Source organism: Sycon ciliatum, chromosome 7, assembly GCF_964019385.1.
Source record: "Sycon ciliatum chromosome 7, ocSycCili1.1, whole genome shotgun sequence".
Lineage (NCBI taxonomy): Eukaryota > Metazoa > Porifera > Calcarea > Leucosolenida > Sycettidae > Sycon > Sycon ciliatum.
The window spans coordinates 25,234,424-25,247,604 of record NC_088649.1 but is presented as its reverse complement, the minus strand read 5'-3'; the positions used below and the strand labels follow the sequence as shown (position 1 = coordinate 25,247,604).

Genomic DNA, 13,181 nt, shown 5'->3' with positions numbered 1-13,181 from the left:
GATGAGGCTTGAGTGAATGGCCATAAGCACGAGAAATGTGCAGTCTGCAACGCCTGACTGATCTCAGCGAGTCGAAATTACCATCGCAGCGACATCAGCGAAGAAATTGCGTCTAGTTCAAAAAGTCCAGCTTCCAATAACAGAAAATAGAACTTTGCCGTCACCCTATACTGATGACTATCGCCTATGTCCGATTCCTTGCCTCTGGTGCGAGTGCTGGTGAGTAAATACCCCGTTTTATATCAAAAGTCAAACTGCGACAATTTCGATGACGCGGAGGAAGTAGGTGTCAGGATGTCGAATGTCTCAGTACTCTTGTCAGTTGTGTGCCTAGTTAATGCACTTTCTGACTGTATATAGTATCCAGTTACAGTGATGGAGAATTACTCTTAACTCGTATCCTTATGTCCTTTTCCTTTCTACATTTATTTATGGCTCAACATCCGAGTTTCAAATTGCACACCTGATAAGCCGTCACGAACCATACAGCGAAATGTACGTCGTGTGAAACAACTTGTTTTGTAGTCAACTAGTCCATCACAATGTCATGCATGAGGAGTACTGTATTAGTTTGGCTTTCGGCTTGTACAATTCGTTTTCGCAAAGCCCCTTTCTTTACTTGTCTTTGATATTTATGACCCACCCAAGTTGGGTGGTGTGCTGCTTTGCTGCTTCGAATTGTCCCTTTGTCAAATATCGTACTGGTCTCGTCATCGTCCAGTAAGAATCGACATTCTTTGTTCCGTTGGGACTGTAGCTTTTGCTCGTTTTCGTTGCGCTTGCCTTCCCCTCTTTGGTCTTTCCATAACCTTGAACCTTCCAAGTTGGAAGGCTGTCGGTTAGCGCTACGGAGATGTGTTGAGGCTAGGTGTCAGAACGTCGAATGTCTCAGTACTCTTGTCAGTTGTGTGCCTGGTAATTGCACTTTCTGACTATATTATAGTATGCAGTCACGGTGATGGAGAGTTACTCTTAACTCGTATCCTTATGTCCTTTTCCTTGCAACAACGGCTATCCAAAGGAATTTCTGGCCTAGGTAACCAACGAAAAACCGGTGACAGACAAGCCTATCCAATTTGGACCTGACCGCTGCCCAGTGGTGCTCCGTTTACCCTGGGTTGGCGCCGGTTCTGCGCGCGTGGAGAAGGATGTTCGTGGTATCGTACGTCCATCATATCCGTGTGTCAAGCTGTACGTCATATTTGGGACAGTGCGTGCGTTCAGTGTGAAGAAGGATGTTCTACCTACCCTTAGTAAAAGTAACCTTATCTATTTCTTTCAATGCCGACAATGTGAAGATCGGTATTTAGGTAGAACTCTCCAGCACCTGGGCGCACGCATTCGTCAACATGTGCCGTTAAGTTGTGTTCCGCTTGATGTGCGCGTTTGTCATCCTCGCCGTGGGCGTCCTCCATAATGTGCTGTCCTGTCCATCAGTGGATCTTCCTCTTCCCGTGATGATGTGACTGCATGCCCGTCCTCCTCTGCGTGTGTAGGACAGGGGCCAGCAGAGAAAAGCGTGAAAGATGGTGAAAGACCGACATGTAAACCACCGTCGGCGTCGGGAAGGGTGACGCGAAGCCAAATAAAAATACGGACTGGTGAGGACACGTACAATGACAACGGAAGTGACAACAACAGTCAGTATTCGATAACGTGGTAGACCGCGAAAACGAACCTCAATACCGGACACCGGACAAGTTGGAGTAAGAAGCTCAATAAAAATCCGCAATGGAGGAGACGAAACTGAAAGGACACTAGGCATCGCGCACCCAATGGCTAGTGTCAAGAAATGTGGAAGGCCGCGGAAACGCGAAGAGACGGATAGTGGTGATGCCATGAAGAGGCGAGATGACGGAATATTGGAGGAGACAACACTCAACGGAGCTAAGAATCGCACTTCGTCAATCAAGCAACATCTGTCAGCCCGTACCAATTGTCGTGAGTTGTACAGTGATAATGTGTTCTCAATATTGTCACGTGGTAGATGTGCGTTGCATTTGGCTGTGTTAGAAGTTTTGTATATCTGTAAGTTAGATCCTGAACTTTGTGTACAGAAAGAAAATGTGTTGTCGCTACAATTGTTTGGTGTTACTCCTCGTCGAGCTGTTAACAATGTAACTTAATTTTTTTTCATATGATTTTTCCTTTCTTTCATATCTGGCTTCCAAGTGTTGAGTTTTGGAGAGAAAAGATCAGTACGTGGCATATGGTCTGTAATTTCCTAAAACTTTGAAATTCTCCGTGAAGTCCAAATTTGAAATTGCAATTTGTATTTGCTCGCAGTGGACATAGTTTGATGCGCTCACCATGATATCAAGCGAATGGCCAAGGGCCCTCTTGATTGGTGTAAGTTGCCAGCGTGATGCAAGCCAGATATGGATTGATTGAAGAAGGATAGATTTACCATCACTAGTGAGGTTTTGCATTCCGAATTTCGGTTCGGCGTTCTTCGGTCATTTGTCGAACATCAAAATGTCGAATTTTCGCACCAACGTTTGTTTTGCAAGTCGAAAATGATGTGTTTTCATTTCGTGAGCCCCAATATCAGCAACGTCCTGTCCCGTGCTCCCTTTCTTGCTGATTCCAACAAACTTTAATCGCCCAAAGAGTCGAGGGCTGATCTGTTTTTATTTCGTGAGCCCCAGCATCAGCAACATCCTGTCCCGTGCTCCCTTTCTTGCTGATTCCAACGAACTTTAATCGCCCAAAGAGTCGAAGTTGCTGTGACAAAAACTGAGCTGTGGATGGTGAAGGAGACGGAGACAGTTCTCCATTTCATTTCGGTTGTTATTGTTTCCTTCCGAGTGGACTATTTCGCGAGCATTGTTGGGCTCGTCGGCCGAATTCTTCATTCAGACTGTCCACACACTGAGTCCTGCGAGGAGTAGCCCCGAGCAGATTCCTGCAGTCGTTAAACACGAAAGAGTTCAACATCTACGGCCCGGCAGCTCTGCCGCTATAATATATAAAATGCACAGGCGCGGGTGACGGGATCGGGAGAGTACAAGCACTCCTTGATGTTGATGGCATCAAGCAATGACTCACGTAGTGTTCGAGATTTAGTTTCTCCGCCGTGAAGTCCTGTTGTGCACACGCCTGGTCTGCAAAGAGCCGCGCAACGCAGTAGTGTAGTTATTATGTGGAGTTGTGAATTATTTGATTCGCCACTCCGTTTCGTTGCAAGAGAACAAGTCCAATGGCTTCGTCGTTGTGCTGGCCATGTATTTCTCCGGTCGGCCATAAATCCTGAAGGACACAGCGATGAAGCGCCAGGCGAGTAGCAAAAACATTTCGAAAATTCGCCTTGCTGTAGTGTTGTTTCCGCATTCACAACAGGTCCAGCGCGTGCCGTTCTTCCTCGCGGCTGAACTGCAGATGGGGTCGCCTTCGAAATGTTCGTTTGTACCCGTCTCTTGCACGATTTTGATGGCCACTAGCTTAAAATTGAAAATTAGAAGAATTTGTCGGAGAGAAATTTCAATTTTAGGACAATAATTCATGTTGGAATTACGCCTGCACCAACTGATACTTTGGCTCCGTTTGTACGCCAAACCGTATCGATTAAAACAAAGAAAACTCTCGGACAAATCCTTACAATGGGTATTGAGAGTATGTCCCTAGAGTTTCAAAGGCCTAGGAGTTAGGTTGGTACAATCATCTGTTGGCTAGTCCTGATTGTTGCTATTCGTATTCCGACTCTTCTTTCACTGTATTGTGCCGTGGTCGTCATGGTTATGGACTACAGTTAAACGTTTTGGAAGCCATCTGTCAGGGTCTGTATAAGCCTAATTTGTGTGTACAGAAGGATAGTATAATTGGGTTCAAATTGTTCAAGTAAAGTGTCATGTTTGGTGCGGCCAAGCTTGGCCGTTAATTTTTTTAGCTGTATTGTACTGCTGTTATTTGTTATCACTTTGTCCCATTCTCTTCTTTGTTCAATTTTGACAAACAATGGATACCCCTCGTCACTACTAACAAAACTTATTCCCGTAGCTATGCAGAAGACGTTATTTCAGTAACGTCTGGCTCTAGCCAGGGTCCACACAGCTTTAATTCCCGTAGCTATGCAGAAGACGTTACTTCAGTAACGTCTGGCGCTAGCCAGGGTCCACACAGCTTTAATTTGGTATTTGTTTGTTTGTGTGTTTGTTTGTTTGTTTGTTTGTGTCACGCCTGGTGCTATCCCGTATCTGTCCCGTATCTGTCCCGTATCTGTGACTACAAAGGCTCTACAGGATTGTACATAACAGCTGTCCACAATATTTGCGGGCTCCTGTATCTGTCCCGTACCGTACCAATATTCGTCGTATTATGCATACGACTCCCTGATGTAGAGTGGGATTTGGAAAGAAATAGGGAGACGAGGAGGAAATTAAATTAGAATAGACGCCGATTAGGTGATAGGATGCGTCAGCATAAACATACTTTGGAAGAGAGATCCCGTCGTCTCCAAAATATGCGTGAACGAGCGATTCAGTGCCGGTCACAGGAAACGTCGGAAGAGCATAAACATACTTTGGAAGAGAGATCCCGTCGTCTCCAAAATAAGCGTGAACGAGCGATTCAGCGCCGGTCACAGGAAACGTCGGAAGAGAGATCCCGTCGACTCCAGAACGCCCGTGATCGGCAGAGTCCGCGCCGGTCCCAGGCAACGCCAGGACAGACATCCTCTCATTTGACTTAGAAAATCTCAGATTTTGAGTTTTTTGCGCTCCATACATAATTTTATTTTCATTATTTTACTGGTTTGGTGAGACTCCCATGATAGGTATCCATTTACCTCTGGAGAAGCCGTAAATAAACAAACAAAACGTCAGGACAGACATCCCGCCGAGTCCAGAACGCCCGTGATCGGCAGAGTCTAAGCCGGTCCCCGGAATCGTCAGGACAGACAACCCGTCGAGTCCAGAATGCCCGTGATCGGCAGAGTCAGCGCCGGTCCCAGGAAACGTCAGGACAGACATCCCGTCGACGCGCAGAAAAACTAAAACTGAAGCCTCTTTTGCCGTCGGACAGGATACGTATTTTAGGAGACTAAAGTTATGTAATGTGCTCCACAGGCAACCATGCATTCGGCGTCGTCATTGGCTCAACAGGTCAATGTACATGTATTACTACAAAAAGGCCAGAAAATCCGATTACTGTATTAAAATCAACTAATTTTCGCTGGCGATTTAATTTCGCTGATTTTGCCGCTTGGTACCTACCGGCCAAAGTAAATCGCAGGCCAAAGTTTGTCATATAACGTTAGGCAAATGATGCATGATTGAGCAATGGATGCATGTGAGAGCAAAAATACCGATCGATTTCAAATTTGACGTGAAATTGCGCGTCACGTCGGAAATAACGTGCATCTTAACCTCTCTAATAGAGAGGTTTTTTATTTCTCATCGGCCAAAATTTGCTGATTTACAGTATAAGGAGATAAAAGAAAAGAAGGAGCAAACCAAAAGTAGAGGATTATTAGAGAAATAACAATCGCAATAAATTCTGCAAATACTTTTGCCTATAACTCATAATATTCAAACCGATTGAAACGTTTTTGCAATACAGTGATGGGGCCAATCAACGGAAAAAGACATTTCCATCAGTTCTTATAACATGTACGATGAGCTAGGCAAAAAAGCAAAGCGTAGAGCCCTGAGTTTCCAAGCTCTCTCGTTTGGTATTTGTGTGTTTGTTTGTTTGTGTCCCGCCTGGCGCTATCCCGTATCTGTCCCGTACCGTACCGTACCATCAAACACAGCTGGCCACATACAGCTGGCCGCAATATTCAAATAGGGCTTTCAAACGCAAGATCATAACGTGAAGCAACTTGGAAGAATGAGTATGAATGCGAAGTGTATGGGGGAATGCATGTAGGGCGATAGTGCGGGTTCGAATCCCAGGAAATGCCTGAAAAAAAATAGGAGAATTGAAAAATTTATAACATCCCTATGCTTTTTTTGCCGTCATCAAGGCGGTAGACGGTGTCGTATTACTCTCGATCGTACCTGTCCCGTACCTATCCCGTACCGTACCGTACCATCAAAGACGGCTGGCCACAATGCATATTCAAATAGGGCTTTCAAATGCAAGATCATAACGTGAAGCAACTTGGAAGAATTAGTATGTATGTATGCGAAGTGTATCGGGGGATGCATGCAGGGCGCGCGATAGTGCGGGTTCGAATCCCAGGTTATGTCTTTAAAAAAAGGATTTTTTTAAAGAATTTATACCATCCCTATGCTTTTTTTGTCTAGGTCATCAAGGCAAAAAAGCATAGCGTAGGACCCTGGGCTTCCAAGCTCTCTCGTTAATGACAAACCAATCACGCAGGATCCGAAACCATTTGGACCGGACAGGTGCCCCGTGGTACTCCGCTTACCCAGGGTGGATCCTGGTTCTGCACGCGTCGAGAAAGAGGTGCACATTATTGTCTGTTCGTCTTACCTGTGCGTGAAATTGTATAATTATAGTATTTGGAACGACGCGTGCGTTCAGTGTGAAGAAGGACGTTCTACCTACCCTTAGTAGAAGCAATCTTATCTATTTTTTCCAGTGCCGAGAATGTAAAAATCGGTACTTAGATAGAACTCTTCAGCACCTGGGCGCACGCATCCGTCAACACGTGCCGTTAGGTCTTGTCCCTGTTGACGCTCGTGGTACTCGTCCTCGTCGTGGCCGTCCTCCAAAATGTGCTGTGCAGTCCGATACTTGAGCGCCTTTTTCTGCGTCCAGTGTCGATTTAAGCATGTGCGCCTCCGCCTCGACGGGCGGGGAGCTTGACCCATCTCAGACTAGCGTGGGGAAGCGAGGAAGACGTCCCGAAAACCGCCCAATGTGACACCGGAGCTCACGGACACCGGAATAGTTACCAGAAGCAAAGTGAAGAGACAAAGTACTGGAGATTTGAATATGTCGGTACTGGAAGTGACAACAACGATCAGCAAGAGGAAACGAGGAAGACCGAGGAGTCAAACGAAAACGACCATGAATTCAAAGGACGTTGGAGGTATCAAGAGAACAACTGAAAACGTCAAAGGTGACAGAGCTAAATGATCGGACATCGTCCATCAAGCGTCATTTGGCCCAGAATCTGCGAAAACCAGGCTTAGGGTGAAATTTCACAAAATGACTTTTTCCCATTTTCAGCTTCTACTGGGCATGAGAGGTCAGGAAACAAAATATTACAGGTGTGGGTTGACTCATAGTGGTGTTAAAAGTATCTCAAACACACCAGGGTATTGTGTTAGAAAATCCAAAAAAAACACAAAATTGTTATCACAGGAAAGAAATGAAGAGAGATCCACCAGAGTGAAGGAAGAGACATGGATGATTTTTGTTTAGGTGACATGACAAGGTAGGCATATGGGGGCAGGCCTGTTGTGGCCTTGGTGCTGCAGGCTGTAGCCGCCATGCACAGTTCTGCATGAATTTTGTTTGCTCCTCACTCAGCACATTCTGGGGCTGAATACATGTACTGGCATGCTCTGGCGCTACACACCACAAGGAAACCCGACTCCAGTCGAGATGGCACCTTTTGAAGGGTGAATCTAGTACAACTGTTCAGAAACCAGAAAGAACACGGCCTTTTAAACTGTTCCACTGTTCATAGTATGCGCATAGTGTGCTGGCGTGCTGCAGTGTCTGCTTGGTGCTGACCAGCAAGTGAAATCGCGCGATTATCTCGGCACGCCGTACAATCCCTGGCAGCTGGTTGTCCAGCGAGGAAAGTTTCGAGTGGAGGCCTCTCGATCTGCTCGCTCATTCGCCTGGCACTCAGTAGCACTTCATCGCCAAGGACTTCAATTCAAAACAGTTTTCGCACTGCGCTTCAAGCCTTTTTCCTCGTCAACTTGCTGCAAACGTATGAGCTCTGCTGCGCGTGTTCCCTTTGCGTGAGGCCCAGAAACAGCTAGTATCTCCATACTTCGATTGGCTAGGATCAATGTCGTCCAGGTTCTCCTCGCTATCGCCATCACGACTCTAAATGGAGACGATTTCTTCACCATTTTCCGCAAGCAGCAGCTAGCGCAGAAATTTCGCCATTCCTGAGTGAAGGAGATGGAATCCGTTCGAAGAGAAGAGAACGGAACGAAAACGTTTGATGGAAAAGAAGTGTCTACTGAATTGTGTGGATTTGTGTCGTTGCATGGGAATGCTGATTACGAAACTGTTTTTCCACCACCTCCAAACTACCGTTTGAATAATAACAATAATAATAATAATTTAAAACCCTTTATGTACGGAAATATGTACAAAGACAAAGACAAAGACTGAATTTGATCTCGACTCAACTCGAATTTCATAATTCTCCGGGTCATAACTTTAGTCTCCTTTTGACGATTGTTGCAATCCTGGGCTTCCTGGAAAGCTCGTCTTGTATCAGCTGTTTCGCTCTCCTTGCTCGTAACAACTAGCTGTTACTTCCAAAAATTTCACAAACTGCCACGAGTCCGTTTACCGTTCTGAACGTGTTTCTACGTCACTGCATGCCCAGAATGATGGGGACATCCCTCATTCAAATCTGCGCAAGCGGCTATTGAGCGACATTAGGCGCGATTCGACTTTCGAGCTTCGTAACTCTGGAACCGCACATCGGAGCATGTCAGCGATTGTTTCAGTGGACAGCTGGGAGTTTTTACTTCGATCTACATATTTTGGAAATAACCCAGGAACGGCTGAGTTACGGTTGATTGAAATTTTGAAAAGTTTCCAGCCCAGGGGATCGAAAGTTGTACAGTCCGTACACAAAGGGTTAAAAAGCTTACGTGGAGAGAAAAAGGTATTCAACGCAATAAATAGAATAAGCTGCGCACTCAGTACAAACACCATTAGCAAAACTTGTTTTCATGTAAATAAAGAAGCTTATTCCTAAACGTTTTCGTCGCCATCTCATCAGAGGATTGTTGATTCGCCAGATTTGCCAGTAATCCTCTGATGAGATGGCGACGAAAACGTTTAGGAACAAGCTTCTTTATTAACATGAAAACAAGTTTTGCTAATGGTGTTTGTACTGAGTGCGCAGCTTACTCTATTTATTGCGTTGAATAATAATAATAACTGACTGGTTCGAGTCCTGGTGGTGACAGTCAATTTTTTCTTCAGACTTTCCCCTTTGTCTCTTTCCCTCAAACCAGTCAATAATAATAATAATAATAATAATAATAATAATAATTTGAAAGTAGGACGGAGGCAGAAAATATTACAAAAAAATGTATTATCTACGCATGCATCTACGCAAGAGTCACCACCAGCCAATTAGGACATGTGTCAAAGTATTGAACGTTTTCGTTCCCTTCTTGTCAAAATACTACAGGGAATGATGGAAATAAGCTAAAAGACTACAACTATAAGGAAAAGAAGTTCAGAAACATATCACTCCAATTATGTGTAGAAGTGACACGAAAAAATAGATGTGAAGAATCAAAAAAACAGCATGCAAATCCAAAAAGTGACAAAAACGTAACAATATAAACAAGAAGGTGACAAAGCAAGGTGACAAAGCACATTTAGGCACAAGTGGCAACAACGTTGCCACACTACACAAAAGAACATTATTCCCGTAGCAATGCAGAAGACGTTACTTCAGTAACGTCTGGCGCTAGCCAGGGTCCACACAGCTTTAACTTGGTATTTGTGTGTGTGTTTGTTTGTTTGTTCGTTTGTGTCACGCCTGGCGCTATCCGTATCTGACGGCAAAAAAGCATAGGATGTTATAAATTTTTCGATTTTTCCTATTTTTTTTTTGGCTAATCCTGGGATTCGAACCAGCACTATCGCCCTACATGCATTCCCCCATTCTTCCAAGTTGCTTCACGTTGTTAACTTGCGTTTGAAAGCCCTATTTAAATATTGCGGGCAGCTGTATGTGGCCAGCTGTGTTTGATGGTACGGTACGGTGTGGGATACGGTGTCTGTTGTGAAACCACAAGTTTTCGAGAGTGAAAGGCCTTCTCGCTTGTGACATTGTGTTCGTGTCAATGCAGTTGTATCCCGACTCCGCCGTACCGCTGATGATTACGACGTAGTATATGCTACATGCGCTATGTGCAGTTTGCTGTGGGCGCTGTAGTTGTATGTTGTATGTGTATGCTTTTCTCATATACGCTGTCATTTTCACGCTATAACTACCTGGTGGTTTTAGTGTTAGTTTCAGTTGTTCATTCAGTCATTCATTTCATTGTTGTTAGTCGATGGAAGTGAAATATACTGTTGAGAATAAATAGTTGTCCTCGTGCCGTGGGGGGTCGTTCGTTCCTGATACTTTAGAGAACCAGAGGGTTCACAACATTTGGTGTGACATCCCACAGCGGCAAGCTTCGCGTGTTGCTGGACTCGGGTGTCAAGGCGTCGTTTGTGACTGCAGCATTGGTGTCCGCAATCGATGCAGAGCACGTTGGAGTTGAGAATGTTGAGGTGAAGCAGTTCAGTGCGGAATCAACCCAACAGCGGATGGATAAGTTCGCCATCACGATCCTGGGTAGCTCCGCAGTCATTCTGGTATGATGGCTGATGTGCCTATCGATTTCCAACTTAGATGTATAAGAGATGTATAAACTTACTTCGAAGTAGATGTATGAAAATACGGTGTGGGCATGAGCCGAAAGAAGCTATGCGTCCTCCTCCAGGAATTTGCAACACACTGCAAAGTCTTGATCTGCTTATGATAAAACTGCATCATAAACTAAGCAAATCACACTCATACACCTCATCATCGACAGTAGTATCCTTTGTTACTTATCTTGCATACTCCATAGTCACAATAGTAGGGCCACTTCCGATGGCTATCCTAAACAGCATCCCCAGCCTACCCACTATCCTAGGTCTGCAGAGATCCTTAGAGGAAGAGCGAACGGCTGAATCATGAAATACTGGGAATGTGTGTACTCTTGTTCGCCAGGCAAGACTTACAGTTCAGATAATTGAGGTGTGTCATGAGGCAGTCCACCGGGAAGATAGCGGAGATTATTAGATTGCAAATGCCTGAACAAGGAAAGAGTATGAAGGAATGTTGGAAATTGTGTCTAAATAATCTTTTGACAGGGAAATTTTTAAAGGTTTTCATCTTGTAGCATTTTTAAGAGAGCATATCTGAGAAAACCAGAAACGCTGGGCGGGCCATCTCTCTGATTTCACTCAAATTTTGCAAGTAGGTTTCCTTTGGGGTCTACAACAATCATGCAAAAGGGCTCGTAACCCCTTGGCTAAAATGGCCCAAAATACAACTGAATATTGGGTCCAAAACGAGCGCTGGTACAGCGTACGCAATGGAGCTAAGAACAAACCACCACCATGCCAACATTACCTCACCTGAGCAGTCTTCACATCACCACCACATAGAGCCATGGCTACATCCAGGAAAGCAATGGCCATCATCTCCAAATATCACTAAATTGCATCGGTAGAATAGCCAAATGTCAAGGGCCATAGCGGGAGCCATTTACGGCGTCTATTTTTCTGAACCATGCACTGCAGGATAGTGGACTAACTCCACTACCACCCAGGACATGTCTCGTAAAAAAAGTGTTCCAGGTTTTCTGGAAATAAACAAATTCAAATATTTTCACTTCACCACATTGCAACATTGCCACTTTCATACCCGACGACGGAAAGAGCCTTCTCAAGCTCAAACACCAGGCACTGCTCCAGACACCAGCACGCCAAACACTGCAGCGTGGTCACCTCTACTGAGTCTGACAAGAAATTCGAAATGACAACCCTTGTCACTCCAAACAACAACCATTTCCTTCCCTGAACAATTTGAATTTCACTAGCAGCAAAGCCCCTGCAGAAGTGCAAACACATTGAACAAATCTCGATTTGTGCGATCCAAGCATGATATTTTTGCGTCCTGAAACTGGCCGTGTACGTGTGCCGACCACCGCGTGACATAGCAGATCGACGGATTTGATCGATTTGATCGACAATCAAGATCATAATCAAAATCTAGATGATCAGGTTGATCAGCAACATGATATTTTGCTATGCTACTACTGCGATGTATGATGGAATGCTGCTTGAGTGAAACCATGAAGAGGCACGATGCCCTGCACTTCATGATTTGGGATCTAGCTACAACCTGTTTTCCAGGAATATCATTACATTTCGACCACTTAGCATACTGACCAACCACCAAAATCTCAATCCCTTGACAATACATGCAGAATCCCTGGATTTTTTGCAAAATCCCTGGATGGCACAAAAACAAGTGAAAAGGGCTTTTCCCGCCAAAAAAAAGTTCAACTCTGCAGATCTGCGTACGGCACTGTTCAACCCTGCACTGCAGTTCGATCAGTCGGCGCGTCGGCGCCCACCTATAGCGCCTGTCAGTGCAGATCTTGTGGTCAGGTCTTGAAAGTGCCGTTTACAGTACGAAGTGCAAGTGGGCTCCGTACATATTTTTGAAAAAACCAGGACATTCAAACCAAATCCACGGAGTTTTCAGGAAAATCCTGTATCAGACGAAACTGTGACTTGTCCGGGATTTTCCTTCAAATCCCCAGGACCCCGGGAGTAGTGTTGATTTCCCGGGATTTTCCCAGGAAAACCGGGAGGATTGGCCAGTATGACAGGTATGACAGGTTCGAGCACTTGCTTTTCAGGTGCACCCCGGAGAGATCGACTTGTTGGGTACGGAAATGCATCCACGGCTATTTCGTGCATCTGGTAAGTTGGTTGTGTGTTTCGTGCATTTTTTTAGGATGCCAACAGTAATTTTGTGTTTCACTCATGGATGACATCTGTTGCCGGAGCGACATAGCTCGACAAAGAGAATAAAGTTTATTCCTATCGACATAATGTCTCTATTCCCACCTGATCTATATTCCTGCAACCAGATAACGTGATGAGCTCACTGATTAGAGTGTCGACCTTTTTGAGACAAATGGTTGCTCGACAAGAAAATTACAACAAGCAGACGTACGCTCGCTCCTCACCGAACCTGGGGAAAACCCACACCTTGCTGCATGCTGCGAACTCCGGCAACTCGGGTAAATGTACGCAAATATCGTGTTGCTGATCAGCCTTCATCGTCCAGATTTTAATTCTGATCTTGATTGTCGATCAACTCAATCAAATCCGTCGATCTGCTATGTTGCTGGGTTGGTTGGTTTATTCTAATTCACACAATAAGCGGGAACTAGACCCAATGTTATAAAGGCGAATGGATAAGCCGCATTTAGAAAAGAGGAGAC

General features: G+C 44.9%; 1 protein-coding gene across 1 annotated transcript in view; it reads right to left on the bottom strand.

Moving 5' to 3' along the window:
- LOC135821742 (fibrillin-1-like) overlaps nt 1-13,181 on the bottom strand; it is a 94,257-nt gene that overhangs the window by 49,358 nt on the left and 31,718 nt on the right. The window contains exon 5 of the mRNA XM_065334739.1: nt 10,900-10,971. Coding sequence (XP_065190811.1) covers nt 10,900-10,971 — 72 coding nt within the window. The remainder of the gene's footprint in view (nt 1-10,899; nt 10,972-13,181) is intronic.